Source organism: Malurus melanocephalus, unplaced genomic scaffold, assembly GCF_030028575.1.
Source record: "Malurus melanocephalus ecotype Western Australia unplaced genomic scaffold, MMel_1.1 scaffold_37, whole genome shotgun sequence".
In the NCBI taxonomy this organism is placed as follows: Eukaryota; Metazoa; Chordata; class Aves; order Passeriformes; family Maluridae; genus Malurus; species Malurus melanocephalus.
Genome location: NW_026623269.1, coordinates 134332 through 162019, shown reverse-complemented (window position 1 = coordinate 162019; position 27688 = coordinate 134332). Strand labels below are relative to the sequence as shown.

General features: G+C 41.1%; 1 protein-coding gene across 1 annotated transcript in view; it reads right to left on the bottom strand.

The window, feature by feature from the left end:
• CRB1 (crumbs cell polarity complex component 1) overlaps nt 1-27688 on the bottom strand; it is an 88734-nt gene that overhangs the window by 2845 nt on the left and 58201 nt on the right. The window contains exons 7-11 of the mRNA XM_057364234.1: nt 24159-24709; nt 23592-23757; nt 20764-21670; nt 19431-19559; nt 16443-16569 (exon numbers count right to left, since the gene is read on the bottom strand). Coding sequence (XP_057220217.1) covers nt 16443-16569; nt 19431-19559; nt 20764-21670; nt 23592-23757; nt 24159-24709 — 1880 coding nt within the window. The remainder of the gene's footprint in view (nt 1-16442; nt 16570-19430; nt 19560-20763; nt 21671-23591; nt 23758-24158; nt 24710-27688) is intronic.

Sequence of the window (27688 nt, the reverse complement as noted above, 5' to 3'; positions counted from 1 at the left end):
AGAATCTTATGCAAAGAATTGGAGTGAAGAAAAAGCCTGTGACTTGCCAAAATRGAGTCACCTATCTAAATGCCACTCTCAAATTAAAATAAGAACAGGGATTTTTTATTTTTTTTTTTTTTTAATTTTGCAGCAGTTATTTATAAGAGAACTTCTTATCCATCTTGAGCCAGTATGTAAAAGAAGTTACCCCCCTGGTTAATATCTGGAGAGCTTGGGGTTTTACCACGATCAGATACATACAAGCCAGCGTTATTTCTGTGTCTATATTGCTTGTAATTTTTAATTGTGAAAAAATAATGCCTTCACTTTACAAAAATCCATCTTTTTAGGTGGATTCTATGGATCAAAACCCCCTGATGTTCCAGTGCTGTCCCCTGGTTTATCAGCCCCCAGCTCCCTGCCGAAGTTTCCAATATAAGGCACCCCCTTAGCAATTGCACTGATCTGGTAACAAGAGTTGCCAGAAGGCTCTGCAGTCAGATCCCATCAAAATCAGCTGCTTCTTTAGTAATTAATGGCTGAATTGTTAAATTAATTTGGAAAATCAGCTGGCTGATCAGGAAAAAAAATCTGAAAAGTTCTGTCCCCTGTCATCTCAGCCTGTTCACAATGTATTTGGTGATAGACTGAAATAATTGTAACCAGTGATCYCAAAAATAAAAGGATTGAGCAGCATTTTTAGTAACACAACGCTGCTGAAAGAGTGGAAAAGAGGTTTTCTGTCACTGACCATACTGTGTACTTTGCATAATGGCAGGGAGTGGTCATTAAAAATGCTCTTTGAAATTACAGCCCCATTTCAGCGCTTCAGGCTTTTCTGGGCAGTCCCTGCTGGTGTTCCCCGTGTGGATGGGTCCGGGTGTGACTCTCTGGGATGTTTCAAAGTGTGCCCTGGGGCTGCTCATCTGCTGATCCCAGTGCTCCATCCGTGTCCCACACTCCCTGGCTGTGGGGCTGGGCCATCCTAAGGGACAASACCACTCCAATATCCCTTTTCATCTTCCTGTCACAATCCCCYTGCCCTGGTGGAGACCTGGCCATTGAGCTGAGTGCTTGGGAGATGGCAATGTTCAGGTTTTTGCTSTGTTTGTCACACAGGTGTTGCAGAGTCCCAAGAAAGAGGTTTTTTTTTGGCTTAGACCTTCAAAAGTAGAAGGGGAAAGCTCTGGAAAGGAATGGACAGAGCAAGACAAACTTTATTTTGTCTTGGCACAAAAAAAAATTGCCACAGAACAGCTGGAAGCTTGTGGAAAAAAACAAGTTCCTGAATTTTTTTGCTGAAAATCTTTGTTGCTGGGGAATCCTGAGACCCCTCCCATACACTGTGATTGCCTTAAAGAAATTATTCTTGCTGATAAATAACACATGGTGATCATAGCTATTTCTGAATGTAACTTCAGCACTGCTTGTGAATAACTAAATATATGCAGGGTAAATGAAGGAGGGTTAATTAACTGGCTGGGCAATACCTTGGAGATTCTCACTGCAGTTTATGTGGGAGGCTGAGGGCTCTTCCAGCCTGAATTACCTCACGAGCCTGTTTAGAAGGCAGCTGGTGGCAGAACAGTTTGAAGAGCTCCCCTGCCCCTAATACAGAGGAGCAGCCAGTAAAAGCAGAATCCTTCATGGTAATGGATGCTGATGGCAAAAATGAACTTTGCTAACATCAGAAGGCCTGTCTGCTTCTCACTAAGTTATTTTATATAGGATGTTCTATTTGTTCATCTTTGGATGTCAGCTGGAGCAAGATAGACTTACTTCGGCAAAATTTTTTTAAAAGGAAAGAAAAAATATTACTGATTTTTTTTTATTTTCATGTAGTGAATACCTTCATCTGCAAAGACAGGAAAAATGCAGGAAAAAAGGTATTTTTTTCTTTTTGTAAAATCATGTCTTTTGGCTTTTCACTGGTGGTTTCACATCAAAATTGATTAATTTTTGTAAGGTTATTTCAGTTATTAAAATTATTTAGAATGTTTAGATTGCATAAAGTAGATCATTGAATGGAAAAAAAAAACATGGATGTGCTGAGTTTATTTCMTAGAGAAGTTACAGCCATCTTATTGTAATTTTTCTGTTACAGGCTGAATTCAAATAAGAATTTGTGTAGTTCAAGGAGTAATCCAGTCAGTCACACACAAATCTGTTATAATGAGATGCACTGATAACCCCAGCCCTTGAGGCTGCAGTTTATTTTCAACAGCAGAAAWGTGGCCATAAATCTGTGGATTGACTTTGTTCTAATGAAAGTACATTAAATGATAATAATAATAATAGTAATAACCTGTTTGGGACTCATTTAAGGAGAACAGATTCATGTTCAGTTAAGCCAAATACTGTACACGCCACTGGAAAAGGCAAATTTTTTAAGATTTTATAGCTATCACCTATTTTCTTTAACCACTTTATCTTTTAATGATTTATCCTGSTTTCCTGCTTCATGCTGTTGTCCATGTGGGCCCTGATCTTTGAGTGTGTTTATGCACAGTTATTTTTCAGGTCTTTGAACAGTTTCCTCCTCGTTGCTTTGCTACCTGTGGCAAYAAAGGAAGCAGCACTGAGTGCACCTCAGCTGATTTTCTTCTGTTTATCCTCAGCGAGGCCACCAGCTCCTTCTTCTTCTGTTCAGAACTCTTCAGTTCATCCTGTGGGCTTCAAAAGTGGCAGCKGCACTGTACAGACTCTGCTTTGTATAGCCAAGATTCCTCTTGTCCCTGAGGTGATTCCTGAAAGGTGCAATATTTGCTGTACTGCAAACCTGATGCCTAATGAGTGCCAGGATTATCTGCTAAGAGCAGTGTTTGCATTCTCTCAGATTGAGAAGCAGAAGGCAGGAGTTTAAAACAGACCTGGGARCACTGCTGCAGGGGTTTTCTCTACTTTTGCTTCTTCATGAGTGAGAAAAAGGCCAGGGATCAGCTTCAGCCATGGAGCCTTGGAGAGCTGATGAAGATCTCAGTGGTGAAGGGGAGGCTGTTCCCCTGCAGTTCAGGGTGGCCTGCAGCGCCACAAATTGGCTCTGGTGCCTTCTGCATGCATTCTCCACACTTTAGGAACTTCTCCCCTGACACCATGTCCCTCACCTCCCTCCATGGCCCTCTGAAAATTGCTGTGTATTACACAAAGAGCTGCAGGTATCTTGAATTTCCAGCATTGCCATTGCTGTTTCTGCCATCAACCTCTGAGTTATTTWCCTGATAGCTGCAGGGAAATACAATCCCATTGCTTGGAGGGCCTGAAGGAGACCCCCAGTGCTGTACCTGCCCTATGGACATTACTGAAGGAAAAACTTAGGTGACTACTTCTGATGTGTTCAGAATATCCACAGTATAACACACATAGGCAGTTCATCTTGAAGAAGAAAAATTTTGAGTAATTTTTAATATTTTTTTTCTGTTTTCTGGTGGATGTTATTGTCTGAATATTTTCTTCAAATGCCTCTGAAGAAATCACGTTCACAACCACCTCTATATATGTTTTTTATAAAATGTAGTTTGAATAGTTTGTCTTAGTTGACACCTGACAGTTTTAATTGATTCCTTCCTGAAAAATGTCAACTTTTAGTTTTCTGACAGTTCTTGAAATCAAGGAAAAAGCATGGAGAGAACTCATGTTAGCTGCTATAATGATAAATTGATCATCTGGCTTGACCAGTTATAGATGAGAAAAATGCAGTCTTTACCATGAAGGAAGAATTACATCTGTGGTAGTCTGTGAGAAAATGAAGAAGATGGAGATGATTGAAGTCTGGGATTTAGCTGGGCTTGCAAAGAAAGCACCTCATTAAGAAATTCTGACAGCCTCCCTCCTGGCACGTGCAGTCGCACTGTTGTGACACTACAGAAGTTAATGAGGAAGTTTGTTCTAATTATAGTGGAGCAAGAAATTGGAGATKGGAGACGGAGCTCTCTGAAGCGTTGCAACGAAACTGTAAAGCAGACTTCAGTGAAAGCAGGGTGCTGTTCCCATTAGTCTGGATCKGCAGTCAGATGGGTTACCCAGCCCTCCTCCTCCCCACACTGGGCTGCTGAACCATTCCCAGATCACTTTAAACGGTGCTGTGTGAAAATCAAAACTATTTGTCCCCTTCTCAGTGCTGGGACACGCAGTAATGTTTGGCTCAGGTGGCTTTCTGTTGGCAGCATCACCCTTTTGGCCAAGAAGCTTTTCCAGCTTGGAAAGCTCACGTTTAGGAATTAACCTTTAAAGAACAGGGTACTTAAAATAGCTAGGATTTCTTGAACTACTTATTGTATTAATGTCTGACTTAGATTAACTGTTCAGCGAAAGCAATGAAAACACAAAGAGGTGTTTGGTACGTCTGGGATGGTCTGTCTTGAGCAAAAGGAACAATATTCCTGCTATTGGCTGCTCCTGGCACTGTGCAGGAGCTCAGCCATGGGCCCAAAGGAGCCAGAAGCACACAAGCAGCCCCTTAAAATCTCCTGGATCGGTGTGTCACAGGTTCCTGAGTGCCTTTCAGACAGCAGCATGGTGCTTGCACGGAGGGCAGGGATGGTGGCACTTTGGGGGCAGCTCTCATTAAGCTCTGGGCTCTGAGAAGGCTCCTTGATAGCTCTTCTGCAGCGACTGCCTGTGCTAATTTTGTAAGAGCTCCAGCTCTTTTTAAGATCATCCTAGTGCTGCAGCACAGATTAAATGTGCAGCTCCAATGTGTTGTTATGAGATGCCTTTTAAAATTCTATCGACAGCCTCTGGTGTAGGAACTTCACCATCTGCTGCAATCTGAAAGGATAAGAGGGAAAAATCTATAGCTGGTGCAAATCCAGGCAAACCATGCTGAGGAGGAGTTTGTCCCATAGCTGCTATATAGCAGACTAGACAAATGTTTTAGTAAAGGTGTCAGTCTCTGGGGTGCAACATCCTTTTCCAGTTTGGGAAATGCTTTGGGGCATCACACAGAATTATTTTTGTACATGGCTGCCAGCACAGTGTATCAGGTGGTGTTTCTCCACAGGGGATAGCTGCTTTGCAGACAGCAGATTCTGTATGACTACAGAATCTTGGTGGTGGAGGAAAGCCTCATCAGGCAGGCATCTTGCAGGAGGGAATGGGAGATGTTTAAACTCAAAAGCCTACCACTGAAAACACTGACTTTCTGTTATTGCCCTGCACGTGGCCAGGTTGAGTTTGCTGCATCCCTGTAGCTGCCACAGTGGAAATGGCACCTGGAGAGGGATTTGGAAGAACACAAGGCCTTCTGAGGAAASMWGSYCAGATTCCTGAGTGTAAAGGGGGCKGGAGGCCAAACCCTCAAACAGGAGAACAGGAAAAGATGCTACAGCACTGAGGACGAGGGCAGGAGAGCTCCCAAGAAAAGAGGTAAAGAGGGGTTTGGTAGACTGAGAGAAATGGTTAAAATTATGAGAAAGAAAGGATTTCAAAACTGCTTTCTTCATAGGTTGCATGGGTGTAGGTCAGAGCAGCCCATCCAGAATGATGTTGTGACACTCAAAATGGGGCTGGAGGTATTGACAGCATTTGAATGAGAGAATGGGACAGGAAAGGTAACACAGGCTATCAGTAGCTAAGTCAAGGAAACAACTGAACCACTGCTACTGCAAACTTCTGCTTTTCTGATTTTTTGCATGTGTATTTTAGCTGTCGTGCTAGATTCTAAYCTTGTCTGAACCAGGGAAAAAAATGAAAAGAGATTTTGCTGAGGTATTTGCAGTCTGGAAGTACTGTCTGAGTGAACACCTGCTTGTTGTTTCTCCCYACTGATGTGTTTTCTTGCACATTGTTTTCACCAGGTATGATTCACCCATGTTAGGAATGATCAGTCTTCAATAAACTTTAATGGAATTGCACAACCTGRTTTGTGCACAGTGTGGAATTGCTCAGAACTCCACTTTTCAGCACACAATAGTTGAGGTTAAAGAGCTCTTTCTTAACTGGTGTTGTTAGTGTTAGGTATTTAATTTCTGTCATCAGATCTTTGAGCASAGCCCTGAGGACCCAGCAGAGCCCAGGCTCACAAAGGGCTGAGCCACCTCCTGTGGGTGTGCTCCCTGACTGTCACCAGGGGCACCAGGGTCTGTCCTCTTGCCCCCAGGTCCTGGTTCCCTTGCACAGCTGCAGCCTGGGCTGAAACTCAGCCCTTCCTCTSCCCATTTTCTGTGGGAGTGAGAACCTGCTCTGTCCAGCGCTGCCCAATGCTCAGGTGGGTCAGCTGTGGGTGCTGCAGCKCAGRCTGCCACGATTCCTGCCYRCTTTTGGAACTGCCAGACACTTCCYATCCCTGCCTCTCTGCTCAGGATCGAAGCCAACCCTCTCGAAACTGTTCCCTGAAATTCTTTGCCGTGCTTGGTGCTGGGCTCCTGCACGCCAGCCATGTGTCACTACCTAGCATTAATAGGATGCTGTCAAGTGGTGATGAAGTAAGGAGCGCTGAGACTGTTTCACACTGTCACACAACAAGGTATCGAGTCAGCAGCGAGCCTTTGCTGGGAGCAGCACTTCGATTGCAGCCATCTCCTGCTTCCAACTGTAAATATTAATAGTATAAGATAGACCTTTATTGGCTACATAATACTTGCCTTAGCGCGCTACGTGACACTGTCGCGTTACTTCGCTAATTATATTCCTCCCTAAAAACTTTCAGTGTGTTTCTATCCTGCTGGCTGCTTTTCTCCTGGTAGAAAGTGGATTTGAGACAACAAAAATCATGATGGTTTAGCTTCAGGAAAGACTGTGGAAGAGGTGCATGCAGGAAAAGTGTAGACGGAAAAAAAAATCTAAAAGCTTATGTGTTAATAATTTTTCAGACTTGATTTAGACCTTTCATTTGTTAGTGGAGTTATTTTTAGTATTTTTTTTAAGTGTACTTCCATCTTGTTGCTAGAATCATGTGAGTGTGTCTATCTTTACCTCTGAACCTCACCACGGTCCTCAGGGATTYTTGGATCAAGTGCTGCATACTGTTACAGGATCTAATCATTGTATTAATATCACTGGCATTCAACAGGTTTGCATCTGAACAATTGCTGATAATTGCTTTTTGGATATCTGCTGAAGATGCAAGTGTTTTAGAAATTCTCTTTCTAYGTTATAGCCAGCACAGCACATGAGATAAAGGTCTCTAAAGAGGCAGTGGAAATTTCTCTCAACTTTCTACTCCATGCTTTTACCTTACTGCCACCTAAAGATAACTATCAGAAAATACATTGTACTTCAGATTATAGAGTTTTACTTTGACATGCTGGGAAGGAATAGCAGCCTTGTCAATGTCTTTCTTTTAAGAATTCCTRCACTCTCAGATTATCTTGATCCTGAGGAGTTCCTCCTGCTCAGCTCCACCCCTGATGCCTCATTTCTTAAACAGCAGTTTTCAGTTTGGAGCCTCCTTACCTGTGGCTGCCTCAAACCAGTGATGACCCCTTTTGGTTTTGGTAAAGTACCCAGCTGTGGTCATGTTGCAGTGTCTGGAGATTGTTCATCCTCTGCYAAAATTCCATTGTGAAGTCTCACAGATCATTTGTTGGCCATCCTTATTTTTTATACCACAAATAAGMCATTTAATTCAACTACAGATGTAATCTGAGATTTCCAAAATCTTTTTCTTTATGGCTCTGAGTAACTCTTCTSATTGACATTTACACGCTTCCTTAAAATATTCCCAAACTCATATGTATTCCAAAACCAGTAAGGTAATCATGGAATCTGGCAAGTTTTGTATCATTTTGGCAGCAGGGTCATATATTAGTGTTTTCTCCTGGAAGAACACTTCTGCTTCCTCCATCAGTAGCTTTGGGAAAGGATGGAAAAAAAGTGATCACGACTTTGACTCCAAACCTTCCTGAGGGAGTAGCTCAATAACTTACTAACAAATAAGTGGTTTCAGGCTTCTGAGTSCCAGCCAGTGGCACTCTGAGCAGCCTGAGTGCTCCTCCAGGGGAGAGAAGGGTGCCTGATACTGAATGGGAAATATCTTCCATGCCTTCTTTATCTAGAGAACTTCATTGTTTTAGTGACTATTGCAATGCTTTGATATTTTTAAGGTAGTTAAAGCATCCAAGGGTGGATTGTGCTCTCTCTCTCTCTCTGTGTTTCCAGTTCCCAGTGAAGAACGTGATAATACCACTTGGGCACCTYACAGATGTGCCACAAACATTCACTTGAAATAATGAAGCCATTCTTCCTGAGTTCAGATACAGCCAAGGCATTCACTGCTGTCCCCATCGGTTTGACTTTTACAAATCCATTTTACTTATCGTTTTCCTATTTGTGTTATTTCATTTCCCTCAGCAGCACTTTGTGCCTCCTGGATCTCCTTCAGAGAGAAGAAGATATTTTTTCATGGTTTCTAAAAATGGCAACACTGGCAGCACTGAGGGGTTTTTGGGACTCATCTCTGGCTTCCCCAGACAGAGCCACAGCAACCACTGAGGTTCCACTGGCAGGATCTCTTCCTGAAAGGACAGGGGAAAATTTGGAAGGAATAATAATTTCCAAACCTGTAGAAAGTGACAGAAGACACCACCTTTTACTACTGGGATTAGGTCTGCCATGAACAATGTGTTAGATTTTCAGAGGTACAGAAACCAACCATTTCCTTTCAGCCTGAATGAGGTTTGTGTTGGATTAAAGGAAAACAATAAAATAAGAAAGGACCAAGTGCAATTTTCCCAGAGACTCAGTAGTGTCCTGTCTGATTCTCACGTGCAATATGCAGATTATTTCACAAAATTATAGGATTTGGGGTAAAAAAGGACAACAGTTACATCACTGTGTAAACTCTGTGCCTARGCTCCATTTCACTGAGGGATTAGAGTCAGCCCAGATAAGACCAGACTTAGCATTAGCACTGGGGRATACAAACTGATATTAGCCTTGCAGAAGAGGTGCTGTTGCCAGAGCCTAGTCTCTAGTTTGTCATTGATTTTAATTGGGAGCAGGTTTGGGTTTTATTTTGGAGTTTCTTTATTTTGGCTTTGGTTGAAGGTTTTTAGAGTGTTGAGGGATTTTGTGTGTGTGCTTGCTTTATTTTGTTGGGATTTTTTGGTGGTTGGTTTGTTGTTTAATTGGAGCTTTTTGGTGTGGTTTTTTTTCATTTTTTTTTCCAGGATTAGCAGCTCCCAGTGTCACTCCAGGCACCCTTTTCCTGGATAACTGATATAAAGTCAACAGGAAGAAGAAGTCTTGTTACAGGATGATCAGGGAAGCATCTGTACCTTTAATCCACCCACACATGGTAACTGCTTGGAGAAGAGGGAACAGAGGGTCCTGTCCCTTGGGAGATAAGAAGGGCACAGCCTGTGRTGTTCCCAGTGCTTCACCACACAGAAATAYTCCCATTTATTTCTGTAATGGATARATCAGACCCCAAAGTATTCAWGTGTTTGAGATCTCCAGATCCCTACCCTACCATTTCACAGGGACCACCAACAATCAAAGCTGTCTCCAGTGGTGCAAAATCTGTTTGCTCTAAATAATTACAAAGATTTGTAAAGCTGCTGATTTGCTTGTCCTTTGAATTACAGCAGTATCACATTTTTTTTACTTCAGTGCTCTTATTTTTTTTGAAAAGTGAATAATTTGTTCTATCAAATATTCTTTGAATAAATTTATGGACTGTTGTATTTGCTGCATATCTAGTTCGGTTGAAAGTTCAGATATTTGTGTAACAAGCTCTGCCTTTCATTTGAATAGTTTTCTGCATCAAAACAGATAAATATTCTTGATCATTTGAGACCAAAATATTYTTCAGATTTTCAGAACAGGAATTCTTTTTATTCCTTTTCATTGGAAAATATTCCATAAGCCTAGTAAAGTGTGTAATGTTTTTCAGATGTTATTAGGAATGGAGATTCATATCAAGAACTGAAAAACAGATAGAAGAGAAYATTAAGTCTCATGAAGCATGTAAGAAAGAAACAAAAAGACATAACATTTAGTGTGGGAACAATGCAGGGAGTGTTAGGCAGTGGGCAATGACTGAAGTAAATGCCCATGTGATGGGAATGTGAGTCCGCAGGGAAAACATTGGAAGGTGAGAACAGGGRAGACAATGCCATTGCAACAGAAAAGGATGGCTGCAGACAAAAGGTGTTAGTCTGAGTACTGAAGTGTTATGTGAACACCGTGCTCGAGCTGATTCCTGCACTGCACAGTGTTGTGCTGTCATGTGTCATCTGGGCTCCCTTTTCTGTTTATATTTACCAAGCACATTAAATATTCAASTGCTCCTCACTGATGCGTGTGTAATCCTGGCCTTGTGAAGAGCTTTCTTGCCTTTCCCAGCTAAGACACATTAGATAACCTTTTTGTATTTGCATCCTAATCTTTTTGTACCTTCTGTTGTGACACATATTAAATGTGTTTCTTGCAATAGCCTTTTAGAAGTTTTAGTTAAATCCTGTGTTTTCAATGCAGACTAATGCAAAATAGCAAAGGGTATTAAGGCATTGTTCTGCTCTGAAAAACAACTGCAAAAACAGCATTGTGACATTTCCAATGACTTCCAGAGCAGAGCTGCTCATTTTATAAATCTGAAGATGTTTCTTCTTACCCCACATTCGACCTGGCACTGGAATAGAGCTGAGCTCTCTCTGGCTCCTACCATCGATGGTAAAGATTCTGTTATGGTGGGTGATCTACAGCCCCCAAATGATGTGAAAACAACTCCAGCTTTTCCCCTGCTCACTTACACTGATTCTGCCAGGCTAATAAAAGTAAAAAATTACTTCAGTGGATAAAATAATATTATTTCAATAGCCTGCCATCAGACTGTAACAAATTTACCTGTGCAGTCCAAACAGTTGCCATAATGAGGATTTTCTCAAACCTAGTAAGGCTCAGGTGACTTACCCAGCTTTACTTGTTGGTTTTACCACGCTCCTGAGGCTGGCAGCTGAAAATTACTGTCTTGCTGATGTCAACACTGGGCATTCAATCTTAGACTAAGAGTAAAAAATATCATATTGCCTTAAAATATATTTTAATATTAATTTAGGGTTTTTTTAAATTTTGTGTTGCATTATTTTCTATCTACTGCTCTTAAAGTTTTCTCTTATCTTGGGAGGTCTAACAAGTTATCTGCTTATATGGATGCAGAAAYGTATGTATAGGTACCTAACTACCACATATCTAGAGTACAATTGTTCCGTTTGAAGGTGCTTCCAAAATTGCTACCCCAATTTTCTGATTTTCCTGGTTTTTTCCAATATTTCTACCCTAATTTCACAAACTAAAAAATTCTAAAGTATGAAAGGGTCCTAACCATCTGCAATAGGAAAGAGCATAAATAAATTCAGGACAAGAACAAATCTATACTAATAACAAGAGAATGAAGTGCTTTCATATTTTTTGCAATCTCAAGACAGAAATGGATGGCTCAGAACTTGTGCAGCGTGGAAACTAACCTGGATGGCTTTATTTGCTATTAGATTGCTTTGTAGGCCGTACAAATAAAATCCTGTTTCTATTTCTGTWTGTAAGGTACAAGGTAGAGGTGCACAACAGCAGGTAAGGCCACAGTGAGGGAAAACAGTCTGCTTGTTACATTCCTGATGTCCACGTCTTTTAGGCAAATGATAATTATCCATTAATAGCCTCACAAGTATGAATATGTAAATAGCTGTGGAATGCATTATTCATGAATCACCAGGCATTAATTATTGTAATTAAGTATCATTTGCCACGTTCATATTACTAACCCCTCCAGTTAATGAATACATTAGCTAATCGCTGTAGAGCAGATTCAATCAAAATTCCCTGTGTCTGTGCTAGGGAAGCCTGRGAGAGCATTATTGAATTTAGATTCAATATTGAACATACCTAACATGCTTATCAGTGTATTTTTAATGACATGAAGTGTGAATCGTAACCTGATGCTTGTCCTGGTGCCCAGGAGGGTGGAATGGCACCAGAAGATTTGCTGCAGCTTTTATTTTGTTGCCTTTTTAGGGTTACAGTTCTTAGAACCAGGTCTTGTGGTTTTTGAAGTAGAAATTTTGAATAATTTTTTGCAAACAAGAGTTTCATTATTTTTAGGGAGTATCACTAACTCAGGATATAAATATGTAAGTTCAAGTGCTGAAAGTTAATAGAAACAAGTAAAATGTCCTCTTGGCTGAACTTCTGGCTGTCAGGACAGAAAAATATTTGCAAAGAAAGAATGAAATCTTATTTCATCACTGTTAGTTTGAAGCAGATTTTTTCCTATTTTTAGGTTCACCAATGCATTGTAGTCACATGCATTGAGTAAATGATTATTGGGTCTGGTTTTCTTAGTCATCTGGGAGCAGGAGAATCTAAATAAGCCTACATCAATGATGTTTTCATATTCACAAATACAYGGGCTCTTTGCAGTTAAAATTGTGACAAGAGGCTGCTGCAGGGAAGGGTCAGTCAGAGCCTGGATTTTTAAGGRCCAGAAGTAGGAACAATAGTCAATAAAGCAAATCTGCCATTCCCTATGACACTCCCTCAGTGAAACACCCCTCGTGTATTTTCCAAACACAGTGAAGAAGATGCTTTCATTCATCCCACAGCTGATGCAAATCCTTTTTCACTCCCTTACAGTGTACCCATCACTGCTGTCTTCCCCMTCTTTGTAGAAATCTTAATTCTGCCTCAAGCCCAAACACTGTTACTTCTCATTACCCAGCTTGCTGAATGACAGTCACTGGCATCTGAAAAACAGTTTAAATTTCAGTATCACAGAGGCATCCATTACAGATATTGCCAACACTGAGCTTCACAGGCCATACCTTCAAAAATCATGACCTTGCTTTTTGGCTTYCTTTCATTTGCATGTCTTGTATCCCTCCTCTCATTCTGAGAAGATGATTTCCCAACCTCTTCKCATTGCCCAAATTAGTAGGAGTGTGTTTTGATATTTCTTTTTATGAATACTGAGATTTTCCACAAAAGCATGAACTCAGCAGGGAGGGTATGTTCAAAATAAAAAAAAAAAAATCAACTATCAAAAGATTTGCAGTACGATTGCAACRTGGGAGATGCTTGAAGTTCTTGCTGTTGTACCTTAATGTTAAACATGAATAATRGCCCCTTGAATTCTAAAAAATCTTAACAACTGGATGTATTTACAAAAAGATAAGTGCTTAGTGTAATTTTTCATGTTTGCTTCTATACCTGTTTCCCTTTACTTGTCTGACACCTGCAACTCTTGGAAAAAAAAATTAAATGAATGTGGCACTTGTTTATTMATTTTTTAACTTTTAAGACTAGAAATATCAAGTCTGCAGCTGGGAACTTCAGTGGGAAGCACCTGCCTGACCCTGCCCTGCCAGAACTYGTGGAAAACTCTGGGATGAAGCAACCTGAATTGGTGTGTGGTGCTCTTGTGAAGTGCAAGTGTTCAGAAAACATGGCACACTGAAAGCAAATGAACAGAGCCATCAGCAGAAAATGAGGAGCAGACATAAAGAGACAAAGGCAGAAGGTTTATTTTGTGTATAAAGGTAGGAAATTTATGTACACRTGCACAATGCAGTCGAGGGTACAGAAGTACAAAGAGGAGAAGAGCAGCATTTCTGAGGTCAGGGGATGTTTCATGATGACAAGGCATYAGAGGAAGGAAGGAATTCAATTACAGGTGAGTGTTTTCAGTAAAAGAAAGAGTGAACTGATGCCCTGCTATAGTTCAGATTAATAACTTGAGTGTTGCTGTAAATTCATACAAAACCTGTATTYAATATTGCATATACACATATCAAGCTTCTAGTGTTGAACAGAAAGAGTATTGGGGTCTCTACACAAATGTATTCTTTTTGTTTTCACATTTTAGATACAGGTCTAATGTCAGACATTGCATTTATTGCTTTCTACCTTTCTTCAACATTAATACCATGATGAAATTTTTGTTTAATGTAGWGAGTGTGTCCTGTATTGTGTATATTCTGTAAAGTACAATGGTTCAGTTTAGTTATGTGGAAGCTGAACTAAGCCCAGTGAGAAAATAAGACCAAACCAAACTTCATTATTTTCTTAATTTTAGTTATTTAAGGGGGAAAAAAATGAACACCTTTAGTTAGTACCTGCAGTCTTTTCATTTGAATTTTTGAAATTTCTTTGCCTTTAGTTAGCATTCTGAMATAGGATAGTTTTTATTTCAAGTTATTTGTGATTGATTTGTCATTTTTCACTTTAATAATGCTGAACTGAGTGACATTTTTAGCTRGGATTAAATGAAAGGCTACACTTTGGATTAAAATTCCCAACATAGTAAGTTGTTATTTTAAATTTCCCCAAATGAAAGCAATTTACCAAAATCGTATTTTCACTGCAAAAGAATAAATAATCCAAAATGCAGTCTGGTTTTGGTTTTTTCTCTTTGCCTGTGTTTTATAATTCTCAGTATTATAYGTGATTTCCAGTAAGATAACTAAGCCCTACACTGGTAGAATACATAGTTCTGCTTCTGACACTGCCACATTAATTTTATCTCCAGTGCATTCCCATCTCGTCTTCATTGATTGCTTACAAACAGCAAGGGATTTTTTCACTAAATTTATACATATATATATAAAATATAAAATTATTTATAATTATTTTAATAAGAATTTAACAAAAAACTGCCCTAATCACTTTTCAGGTATTAAAGACAGCAAAGAAATTATCCTTGTGTACAGTTCTTATGGGTGAAGATACTTAATTTTCATACTAAGGCAGAGGCTAGAAACAGGAATGTGTGACAGGGATGAATCAWGATTTTTGTCCACATATGTGCAAAAGTTTGGGGTTTTTTCCTTCCCCCTAAAATAGGAATAGGATTTTTAATAGCACAAATGCTGCTGCAATTGTGTGCTGAATGGTCTTCAGAAAAATTACAGATTTTGGGGCATTTATGAAAAGTGGAAAATGAAAAATACTCTCAATCCACTGTCAGGGGCTTCTGCCATATCCCACTGTGGCAAAGCGAAACCTCAACCTCTCACTTACACACGTTTTAGGGTGTCCTAATGTCACCRGGCATTTAAAGGTGGGATTTGCTTTTCCTGGACACGGCAGGTCCAACCCACAGCAAGTTTGGGAGGACTGTGAAGGAAAAGGGTCAGGTTTGAAGTGGGGGAAATTGATAAATCGATATCAGTGGTTTCAGGAACTTCTCCAAAAGATCATTTGYTCCCTCTGGAGTCAGAAAGCCTCCCAGTCTTGTATAATCTTCCCTGTAACTCTGCTACCTGCCATATATGACATGAATAATAAAACATCACCCTATACACAATTATTGTTTTGAATCCTCTCACACTATTCAAACGACTTAAAGCAATAGAGAGTCTATGCAAATATAATAATGGGTATCCAAATAATTTCACCATTCGTAAATGGGCTTTTTAGCCTTAAAGAGTGGTTAAAAACMAAAAAACCTCACTTTTAACGAATGTTTAGTATTTAACAATGCATTTCAGTTGTGTCTGCACTCTTAGAGGCAACTACAAAGGTATTTTGCTGTAAAATTTTTGTTAAATCTCCTGGTGCTCATAATTTTCAGGTCTTTTATTTTCATTCTTTTAAGAATCCGTGGGCAACCAACCAAATTACCTTGCTTGCTTCTTAAGGAGGAAAAATACTATATTTTTTTTGTCTGATGATCTAGTAATCAATAACACAAATTGACTTAAAGTTATAGAAAGCTGTAAATGAACAACATACCTGTGATTTTCAAGTCTGAGATATTTACTGGGCCTTTTTTGAAAGGGGAAATGTGGGTCAGGATTAAGATGGCTGTGTTTTATCTCAATATGGGACATTGTACAGGCTACTGGAGCAGAGGATCAGGATTAGTGATATCAGTGCAGCATTGACACTAATTCAAAAGGATGGGGGAGCCTCCTCRGCATGTTGTCAATTGCTAATCCAAGCCATTACCTCATTATCCTAAAATATCCTGCCTTATTTCACAGGTGTGAGGCCTGACTGCCATGGAAACAACAATGAATGTGGGGTGTGGTGTGCAGACAGTGAGCACCTGGGAGATTGAATTTAAGATCAGACTTATTGAAGGTAAGTCTTGTCAAAGATTGCAGTATGGTTTGAATGCCACCCTCGGTAAATGTGACAGTTTTGTTGCCTGTTGGTTGTCCCACTGTCACCTACTGGCAGTCTCCATGTGGTGAAATGCTCTGGTGAAGGTGGGGTAAAACACTCTTCAACACCTGCTAGCATTTGCTCTGAAACGAAATAAATTCACTGAAGCGATTCATAGAAAAACCATTCAAATAAATATAAAACCAGTTTTAAAACTCCGAAACTTGTATCGCTTTGCTAAGCAGGTTAGTCAAGGCATCTTCCACTGCAGTAAAATACAAAAGTTTAAAGACTGCTCAGTAGTCTTCCTGATCACCCCACTCGACTGCTGGCTCGTCATCCATCCGGAGAATGAGATAGGAGAGAAGCTGAAAGAGATTCTGCCACAAGAGCAAAGAGACAAAAAAGGAGAGGTCGCTTACATCGATCTCACAGCGGTCGCCGGCGAAGTTGACGTCGCACAGGCAGTGGAATTTGTTGAGGAGGTTCTGGCAGAGGCCCCCGTTCAGACACGGGTCGGAGCTGCACTCATCAATGTCCTTCTCACACCTGGGGGAAAGATCGCCAACATCAGCCTCTGCAACCGGCAAGCAAAACGTCCAACATTTTGAATTCAGGAGCTTTGCTGGGGCAGGSAGATGCTCTGGGGCATATTTCCACACGTGTTTATGATTGTATTAACTAGCTGATCAGCCCCACTCAAATCCTGCACTTCCTGTATGATTTTCAAGCACTGATAGTTAAGCAAGCAATTCCATCTCTGTAAAGCCCTTCATGGTTAATGGTGCTTAGCAAGGTGCAGGGAAAGTTTGTGTGATTTCAGAGCCAGCTCTGGTGCGAGTCCTGCTGACAGCTTGCTTGTCCAGGAAGCTGAGGGCACATTTTCCTTCTCAGCAATCTGGATATAAGTTTAACAAATTTGTATTTTTCCCAGCCCAGTGCCCCTGGACGTATTTGCCTATTTATTTTACATTTTTTAACCCCTTTATTTTCTTCCCTCAGTCTGGAATGCTAATAGATACCAACACAACTTCCTCTCCAGCCTCTCTGAGATGGACCCTAAGAAAGGTAAGAATGGTGCAGGGCAGGTTTTATAAGCCCTAAYACATATTGTTAAGTGTTTTTGAGCTAATTCTGGTGATAAAGGAAATTTGAGTTATAATCAAGGCAGCCAATGGAAGGATAATGAGGATGAAGATTATCTGAAAACTACTAATGATATGGTGATTTTCTGCTCTGACAATGTTCTCTTTTAATTCCCTGTTCCCTTTTATCTAATAATGTTAAGTTAATCCTAATTTTTCCAGGTAAAAATGCAGGTTTATACTTGAAGAAGAATGGGATATTCAAATTCATAACCATGCAATAAAATTTCAGTGTAACATCAGAGAACATTTCTTTATATTAAACACTTTCACTTTATTAATGTAAATGTCTCCTAATGGCTTCCTTAAATGGTAAATTATATTCATATACTTCAAAGTGCTAAGGTATTTCTCTAATGTATAAAAATCTTTCAGGGAGTCAGGTAGCTGAATCCAACTGAGTTTCACAAACACTTAAAAACCTGACTCCCTTTTTACRCAATTCTGAAAGTTCCAGCCTGAAYTGAATGACAAATTTGTTTTTGAGAGGCAGCTCTATTTTCTTTTATGCAGAGCAATTACTCCATGTTCCCCTTTCCACCTGCTATTAAGTTCATTGGGGCTTTGTGTGTGTGTGTGACAGTAAGTCAATTGATTGGCATAGAAGGATATTATAGAAGAATATTATCTCTTCTCTATTGTGCACCAGTGGCTTTCTGAGGGATGAAATATTGTCTTAAARGAAAATGCCTGCTTTATCAATCTAATACATAAATATACAGAGGGCTTTGRTTTTAATTTTCATACTAACAGAYATATTYGAATTTGTTCTGAGAAAAGAGAAAAAGAAGGGGTGAAATTTTCTCATTTGATGGAGCGAGACCTCCAAGCAGGGAAGCACTGCTGGTTTATGGTTTGGCAGCCTGGAGGAACAGGGGACAAATGGCCCATTTGAGCCCCTGGAGAAGAGCCTGTCTGCCACAGTCAGTTAACGTGCAGCTCGCCGGGCAYGGCGCTGCTGCTCTATACGAGAATCCTGGGAGCCATAAACCAGGGGTTATTGCCAGCCCGTGGGATGGATGGAAGGAAGGCTCAATCCCAAAGCTGCAGTTAGCAAGTTGGCTGGCAGGGGAAGGGAGAAGGAAAAAGTGCTTTCCTGCTACCTTGAAGTCCCAAGAAATATCCACACTGAAGAAGTGGCTATGAATATGCTTTTAGTTTTTAAAATTTTATTTTATTATATTCTTTCCCCCTTGTTGAACATTGTGAGGTGGCACACAGGCGGCCTGGCTGTTAAGAGTGCAATTCAAACGTATCTGCCAACTACACTGTGCATTGAGTGGGTGGAAATTTTCATTTCATCTGTCTTTTATAGCCTACKGTACTGTTTTCACAAAATCTGTGGGCTCATAACTTCTTGAGAGAGTGAAAACCTTTTGTTGGAAACTTCTCTGTGTTACAGCTTGGTCCTGATGAATTTTTGGATGTTATAYTCAGATGCAATTCTAGTTTCACCCAAGAGTATGTATTTCCTGTCAGTATTTCCTGTCTCACTGTCCAAAATGTCCTTACCTGTTCAGATTATGACTGGGACAATGCCTTCCTAGGTTTCTACAGCACCTGATGCCCCAAGGGTGTCAGCCCTCCCTGCTCCAGAGCTCCTTGAAGGCYAGTATTAAGCATTAAGTGTGCTACAAGATACAAATTTCACTGTAAGGAAGATCCCTCTGTTTCAGGCTGAACAATACCATGTGCAAAGTATTCCTTAATCTCTTCTACAARCAATGATTCTGTTTCCACACTTCAGCAGTCAGTAAGAAAGCACAGTGTACCATGGCACCAAGTGTGTCACCTCTTACCATCCCTGGGATAGAAGGGATTGAACATTCACAGCACAGACACGTGCAAATGGAAGAGCTTTGCATATTCATGCGAGTGTGTGGCTGATTTATACCTGTGAGCAGAGTGTGTGTGTTTGTGTCCCCACCCATGGAAAGATAACACTCTAACTTGTCCCATGAAAATTTGGCACAGAAGCCAAAAAAAGGCACAGAGAAACAAGCGTGCAGTGCYGTTTAAGAAATCATATCTTGGGCTGGGTTGCTGGTGCTGCAWTGGACTGAACATTGCCACGTTAATTTGGGATTTTTGTCTAAAACCGCGATACTTCACACTCTTGGAATCATTGAGGCAAGGAACTGCTGCACCTCAACAGCTGTTGTGTCTGTATTTCTGCCAAGAGGCCTGGCTGTTAGCCTCTGGACCCCTTTGGAACAGCTTTTGGAAGAGGTGCTCCCCAAAGATGTGCAGGACAAAGCCTCTCACCGTTCTCCCACAAAGCCCGGCAGGCACGCGCAGGTCAGTTCGCCGCCAAGGTCCGTGCAGTTGCCGTAGTTGAAACACGTCAGGTTCCTCTCCTCGTTCCCACAAACTGTGTAAGGTAATCTCCGGTATCTGGGGGAACAAGAAGGCAGCAGCAATTATTTGCACTTTTCCTCATTTCTGGATGTCTCATGCTCTCTGAGCTGAAGCAGAGGAGCAGGGTATTGCCCAAAGGAATGACAGCAGGGACTGTGATTTAAGACTCCCAGAACATGTTTTGCCTAACTTTTTTAATTTGATGGAATTAATTTTTCATTTACAAATATTTGCTGGCAACTAAATCTTTGCCAAAAAAAAAAAAAAATTGGAGGCATCACTCTACCTGCATTACTGATATGGTTCTGTGTGATACCTGGTCAGCTTGGTATAAATAAGCATTATAATRAAAAAGAGAAGGGCTTAACATACAAGAGAGAAAAGGCATCTTCAAATCTAGGAATGTCCTCACTAGTCAGAAAAAAGTTAACAAAATCTGACAATTTTAGTTATTATATCCCTAAAGACTGTGGTTGGGTAGCATGAAGATGACTGTTGGCATCCTTCAGGCTGCAGCAGACTGGATTTGTTGGAGTCTCCTGGAAGAAGTAAAAGGACTTTGCCTTCTTGGCAAGGAATGCTTAGCAGGGAGAATTTTATGGGTGTGCAGAGAAGGGCAATTAAAGGGAAAAGCCTGCAGCCTTTCTAGGGGAAAATCTGGGAAGAATAGGAAACAGCATGTGAGCAATGACAAAAGCAATAGGAAAAGTGGGTGTGTGGTGTTTGCAGCCTCCAGGACCGAGAGCAAGCTGGGAYGAAAAGACCCATCCAGAAAAGATGCTGTGGGTAGGGACAAAAACAACTCCTTTTCCTATTGTTATTTTCTCTTACTGAATTCCCTTATTTATAGCTCTAGAGCTACATTACTCTAATAAAATAAAGTTTTAGAGATTTAAAAACTTTAAGGGTTTTTTCCTTCTGGAAAGAAGATGTAGCACACACATTTTCTAGCTCTGGAAGACTTGTAATCTTGTCATCAGAGAGATCGTAGGACCAATGCTGGCAACAGAACAGGGCAGCAGAGCTGTGCGTTGCTCCTTCAGTCCTTGCTCCACTGCCTCAGTCCACATCTAACTGATCTGTACAACTTTCTGTGCTATTCTTACATCGGCCCCGCAGCCATGATTAATACACAGACAGATGCRAAACATCTGTGTTTAAAACAAAGACATCAGTAAAAATATCTGCAAAAAACTTTCAGAAGAGAAATAATCATATGGCCCAGCCTTGTTTACTGTACCTGCAGAACCTCCCAGTGAAGTTAGCAGCACACAGGCAGGAGTATCCATCAATCTCATCAACACAAGTGGCCCCATTCACACACTGGTGGCCCTGGCAGTCGTCGATGTCCTCYTCGCAGTTGTCCCCGCTGTAGCCAGGGTCACAGCTGCACTCATAGGAGCTGACCCCATCCGTGCAGTTGCCATGAATGCAGGGGTTTGAGGAGCACTCATCGATGTTCAYTTCGCAGAAGGTGCCGGTCCATCCGTCAGGACACACACAGCGGTACGAGGTGTACAGGTCTTCACATATCCCGCCATTCATACAGGGGTCTGAGCTGCAGAAATCTTCCTGCAAACAGCCAGTAAGAGCAGGGTTGGCAGATATTTTGAGAAATTGCTCCTCTTGAGGTTTTTTAGTGGGGATGTCAGCATTTTCAAAGTAGGAGAGGTAAATGCCACTGATTTCTATGGTGCTCATACACCCTCGCAGGCCATCCAGGCTGTCAAAAGCCTTGTCAGCCACGTAGATGTCGGTCTCTTCTCTCAAAAAGTTGAGGCTTCCTGCAGCAGCTGTGCTGGTTGCCGTGTCTTTCTTGTTRTCTATATCCATGTGCCACCTGGAGGACTGGGACAGGGGCTCCACCATGGAGACCATCACTTGGTGCCATTTCCCATCGCTCACAGGCGCTGAACTCGTGAGGGTCAGCCTGTAGAAGCTGTTGCCGCTTTGCAATTGGAACAGCAGCTTGGAGTTGTGGATGCTGATGATGACAAACTCTGGCTCCCTCTCTGCATACAGCAGGATCACGTCAGTGTCCCTGGTTCGAAAGCCAAAGACGATATTGGTGAGGTCCCTGCTGATTTTCCCGTTGCTTCTGTAAAATATCGCGCTGCTCCGGCCGCTAAACACCGCGTTCGCAAGACCTGTGCAAAGACAGCATCTGAGAAACCAGGCCAGCCTTAAACCGACAGTGGGGAGCACTATCTCCCCCGTGCACATGCTCCCTGCCATGGCACTCCTTTGGGGTTTGCTGAAAAACAATCAAATTCCACCCGTGTTTCAGCTATCCTGGTCTGCCCCTCCTGGCTGTGGGAATCACAGGGCAGTGCCAGCATCAGCCATAAGGACATCAAAGTCAGATGATTGCTCTAATACAGTGGTGTTGTCTATTTCAAAAGAAAACATATATTTGTCATTTTATGTTTGTTCCCTGAGTACAGGCAGCTAATTATTCCCTGTGACAGATCTGGGTGGGGTGAACATTTCTTCCCAATTCCTTTTATCTTTTATCTTAGGCATGTTTTAAGGTGTTTTATAAAGCATTTGATTGGATCCCAATTTCATCTCACTGATGCAAAAGGATGAATTCAGTTGAAGTCAGTAGATGGAAAGCTCCTTGGAAACCCCTGTGAGCAGAGCCRTGCCTGCCACGTTTGGAGCCAGCTTCTGCTGCCGGGGAGGCACTGCCACAGCCCTGTGCTGGTGGGACTGGGAGGGCAGCAGCTCTCAGMTCGCACTGCTGGGAGTGAAAATTGACGGGCAACGTTGTGGCAGCTTTATGGACATCTTCACAAAGGTATTTGACACCTTTCATTAGCACAGTTTCTACCAAAATGCACTTACTCACTGGGCTGTCAATTTCAACATTCTGAGGTTTCTGAGRATTATAGACAGGGAGGAGGGACAGGAAGGAATGTCTTCTGTCTGTGCTTCAGAAAAAATTAGCTTTGAAAGATCTGAGATGAGGTGGGTTTCTGAACTATCTCTGGGCTAGTAAATCTTGAGGAAAAGATCCCTGGGAGGGCCAGTATGAAGTTATTGATTGCATATCCTGATGCCAAGGCATCAGAGGTGTAAATGCATTTCCTGGTGCAAATGTGGTGTCTTTCTCACAGAAGAATTTTCTTTAAAGGAAATCATACTAAAAGGAAAGTCAGAGTTTTTCAATATTATTCCTGTTTTTTTTAAATATCTCACAAACCTGCTGAGTTTTATTAAGCAGAAAACACCAGGCTGGCAGAGAACTCGTCGCCTCAGGAGAGCTATTGTTTTATTTTATTTTATTTTATTTTATTTTATTTTCCTGTAATGAACAACAAGAATTTTATGCTGTAACTAAGAATACTAGTTTAAAATGCAGCTCTGTAGTGCAGGAATTTTTGAATATATACATCTGAATATATATACTATTGCCACATAAACAAGCACAGAAATCTATAAGGTGATGACCTTGAGTCATTGAAMATGTAAATGACCTTGGGTTTAGCAGAAGGAAACAGTCCAGGTACTTTTCAGTTTGCTGTCTCTGCTAATGGTCATCAGTTTTCAAGTGGGGGTGCTCCTTACAAAAACACTGCTCGAATAATAACTGTACTGCAGCTATTGGGGTGACTTTCTTCAAAGCTACCCAAGATTTGAGAAAATCAAATGACGCAATGTAAGCTATTTAGCTTGTCTTTTCAGGAGGAAGGAGAACACTCTAAGGTTAATCCAGCAGTGGATATCCTCTTATGTCCCCACTGGAAATGTGAGGGGTATACTCACACTCTGGCAAGGTGCTGATCTACTGCACAACCTCGACCAGTTGGGCTGGGCAAAACAAAATCAAAGGCCCTGTAAACATCAGTGTCTGAGTCAGGGGGTCTGGCTGAGAATTTCTGGGTTTGGTAGGGCAGACTCTTCCCATTAATGTTACTTAAAATAGACATCATTATTATTTTAATACAGAAATAACACTGGAGTGAACTTTAAAGGCAGTGAATACTCAGTTTCAAGGAAACGCTGCTGGAAATGCCYATGGCTCCTGCTCTCCAAAGATGATTGGAATAACTGAGATGTACCTACATTCGAATCCTTGGTGCACCAGCTGGCATTGTGCTTCGTGAGGACAGGGCCCAAGCTCACACCACTTGACTTCCTCACACGCCTTCCCCACCGTGTTCGGGGGGCACGTGCAAGTGAAGTCATCCCAGATGGAATAGCACACACCACCGTTGTGGCAAGGGTTGGACTATGGGGAAAGAGAAGAGAGAACTCAGCATGAATCAAGGTGGTTGGACCCCCAGCTCCAGGGATGGGGGCCTGTTTGGCAAAAAGGAGTTTTCTTTTTATTTCAGATGGAAAATTATAAAGGCCAGTACTATGACAGCATGTTCAATTTTTTGTGAAAACCAGTAATTCAACCTTAAAATAGTTTAATTCTCCTCTATACAAATACATTTTGCTTCTGATTTTCATCATGTGTAGCACAGCTTAACAATATCTGCTCTGTCTAGCATTTTTGCATGTTTTCCTCAGCTGTCATTATAATCAAATAATGTGCGAGAATGTACTAAATAAATAAATAAATAAATAAATATTATATTCCCCATTTTAAGCATGTGAAAATGTTCTGAAAAATGCCGTTCTTACCTTGCAGAGGTTGTCACCAGTGCAGCCTTGGGTGACATTGATCAGAGTTCGGTTGATCAGAGAACTCGGAGGGCTGGCGATGGGGAAGAATTCCAGTGGCCRGTTATTCACTCTCACATCTTGGATACAGCCTTTGAAATAATTGCCATTTCTATCRGTCTCTTTGCTGTCTGGTAGGCCACCAATGTAAAGAATATCTTTACTCTGGATGGTTAGTGCTGGAGTAGAAATAAAGCCTAGGTAGTGAGAGGACTGGAACAATTCCATCTTATTTGGTTCTATTTTTAATGTTATTAAGTAAAAGTTTCCATCGTTCACTGAGTGTTTCCCTAATAACTTCATGGAGTTYAGAGCTTCCAAGGTGAGTTTCCCACCTTCCAAATAGACTCTTATGTAGAGGTAAGTACCGTTTCTCAAAGCCAGTAACAAGCCAGAAGGTTTGCGTGTTCGGACAAACATCGATATGATGAAGTTCTCATTCTGAGTGGAATCAACAGGGAAAGCAGCATAGCCTGAGGAGTCCTCGGATCCAAACCGGCCTGGAATGTACTCTTGAGGTTAGAAATATGGGAAAAGGTTTTTTTTTAAAAAAAAAAAACAAAGAGAAGGGAGAAAAATAAAATGGTTAGGATTGAATAGCAAGGGAACCAATGCAATGATTGAGTAACTGCTTCTGGTAATATTTATGTATGGTGGTAAGATGTGCTTGTATTTATGGATGAATAAAGACTTGATCCAGCAGTAAATAGGTTCTCTTTCAAAATTCCTGTTGGCTCCCATGGCTGTAGCATTAAGCCCCAGTGCAGCACCAGATGTTCTGTTATGGGCACATTTTTCCTCTTTATCATGCCCTGTGTTTTCAAGTAGTTAAACAAGGACAGGTTTCTATGGTTTCCTGCATTGGTCCTCAGGATGATCACTTTGGAACAAACCTAGCTGCTTTGATCCACCAGTGAGCATGGAAATTAATGCAATTCTGCGATTTTGTGATTTTTTTGGGCACAGATTCCAATCACAGAAAGCTGCTGGGCCAGCACCCCTGTGGTGTGAATAGATCACCTGTGTGGTGCTTCATGGGCTCCACAGTTCYCTGAATTTTTGTGGCTGGGGCTCAACATGTGCTCACCTACATCAACTTGTATCCAGTCAGGAATCCTGCTCAGTCCCTGAGTGYCCACAGTGCTGTGGGAGAAACATGATCCAGGATTGAGTAAGTTTTTGTTTTTTGGGGTTTTTTTTGTGCTTATCAATTAAAATTATTAAACCAAAGCCGTCTGTCCTTTACTCCTTATTTTCAGTAATGATTTTCAGTCTTTTAAGGATACACAATATGTAGCCAAAACTATATTTTATTCTGATGAATCATCTCAGTAAAGAAGAACAAAGTGTTTCTATTTTTACACTGTAAGTTTTGTGATCTTGTCCTCGGTATTACAGACTTCCTGCCTAAACAGTTTCAGGAGCTATTTTTAATATATGAAATTCATAGAAAGAATAAAGCTTTTTCTTTTAAATGCTCACATAGCTGGAGATTCAGTTCTCTGTTGTGCAGTAAAACTCCTGGAGTGGGATGTCATAGACGAACTTTCTGCCTGCATAACTACATTTTTTATGACTGCACTAAAAAAAATTATGAAAATAGGGGACTGACCAGGAAGGCCCAACAGACCCTTAATAACCACACTGCAGGACCATGWGGTATAGGGATATTATTTAGCAACAGAAATAAATTCCATACTTGTTCCTAAAYAGACAATTTCTTAATTAAATTCAAAATAGTTTATTTCTTTGGGTAASATTACCTATATCTCTACATCTACTTGTTAAAGCTCTTATATGAAGAAATAATTATTTTTAGAAATTGGTGTTTTGAGGCATTAAGTTTAAGTCATATCTTCTCTTAAGGTGGTACTGGAGACTGAGACACTTTTATCATGAGGGTAAAAAGAAAAATTCTGCTGGAATGAGGATTCCACAACTGCAGTATGAGAAAGAAGCACTGCTCTACAAAAAGATGTTTCATGTTTACAATTACTTGGTCACATTTCTCTCTGTTTATAAATATACACRTCTATCATCAGTCTGATCTGTTTGATGAGATGACTAGCATCACCTTGGTCAATATTAACCTCTTGGGTCACAACATCTGGATGTTGATCAAAATGAGTCAACATCTGTTTGTTATTTTGTGTATGTAGAGAAAATATTGCCCCTTGTCAATTAAATACTTGGCAGCAACTTTTCTTCAGAAAGACACCAGCATTTCTTAACCTTTACCACAAGTCTCCTCCACTCTGCCTCTTTAGAAACCTGCCACAATCTTTTAAATGTGGCATGTGTCTAGAACCTATGTACCAAAATGGCACRGTGCCATGATTAGCAAGGAATATTGTGGTCAGCAGGAAAAAAAAAAAAAAAAGCGTGCTTTCTAGCATTCTCAGCATTTCCAATGCCAGTAAAAGCTGCTCCTGACCCTGACTGGTTTTAATTTTGCTTCATATAAGGAGGCAAACATATTTACCAGATGTTGTCCTACACTCCAAAGTTGCCTTCCAAATCTTTGGATAAATTATAGCTACACTTCAAAGAAGTCTGTTACAATTACCTCTGAGACTTTGTCATTTTGCAATAAAACCAAACAGAAAAACTATTGAAAGGTATTGATAAGTATTAGGCATAGCATGCAAAATGAAATTGTATTTAAACATTTGAGATGTGTTTGAAGCCCCAGCTTTCTGCAGCAGTGCATTCAATAACCCCGAGGCCAGTTGCKGAGCTGATGGAAATCAGTGTAGCTTCACTGGCAGCACTGCAGCCATGCCAGTTTACACCAGTTTAGGATCTGTCCATTCCAATCTGGCCACGGCTCTGCTGTTGTGCCTCATTTTTTCCAGTCCACTTGGCAAATATATCTACATAAATATACATATGCATCTATACGTGTATGTATTTTTTGCTCCCTAAACATTGCTCTGCTGACCATGTGTGGATGGGGGAGGCAGTGGCAAGGGCACTGTGTGAAGGCTTGGTCCTGTGCCATTTTCTTACACAAAACTGTTGGTTTGAAATCCCTAGAACTTTGCCTGGGGAAGGATTGCAGAGCTCACCCTAAAACATCCCGGAGTGTTGTTGTATTTCTGGCTCTAGGGGTTCACCCAGCAGATGCAGTGCAGCAGGGAGCTGGGCAGGGACCTCCTGCTGTCCTTCCACTTTGCCCCTGCGCAGTTTTGTGCTCCTGCTCACCATTGCCATGGAGGGTTTTTGCTGAGGTGAGCTCTCACGTTTCCCTCAGGGCCCCTCTATGGGAACAGCAGCCTGCACTGGGGATTGTCCACCCCTGCCTTGGGACCAGCTGAGGGATGAATGGGCTCTGTTTCCAGCCACTGAAGCCCTGCCTGCTCCTTGGGCTAATCAGATTAAGCTAAGAGTATAATCTCATTCATTTTTTTTAAATTGGAATCTTTTTTTAACTTGCAGTACTTGCCTTTCATTGCCTTAAATGAGTCTCTTCATAAAAGCCTAAAGAGCTT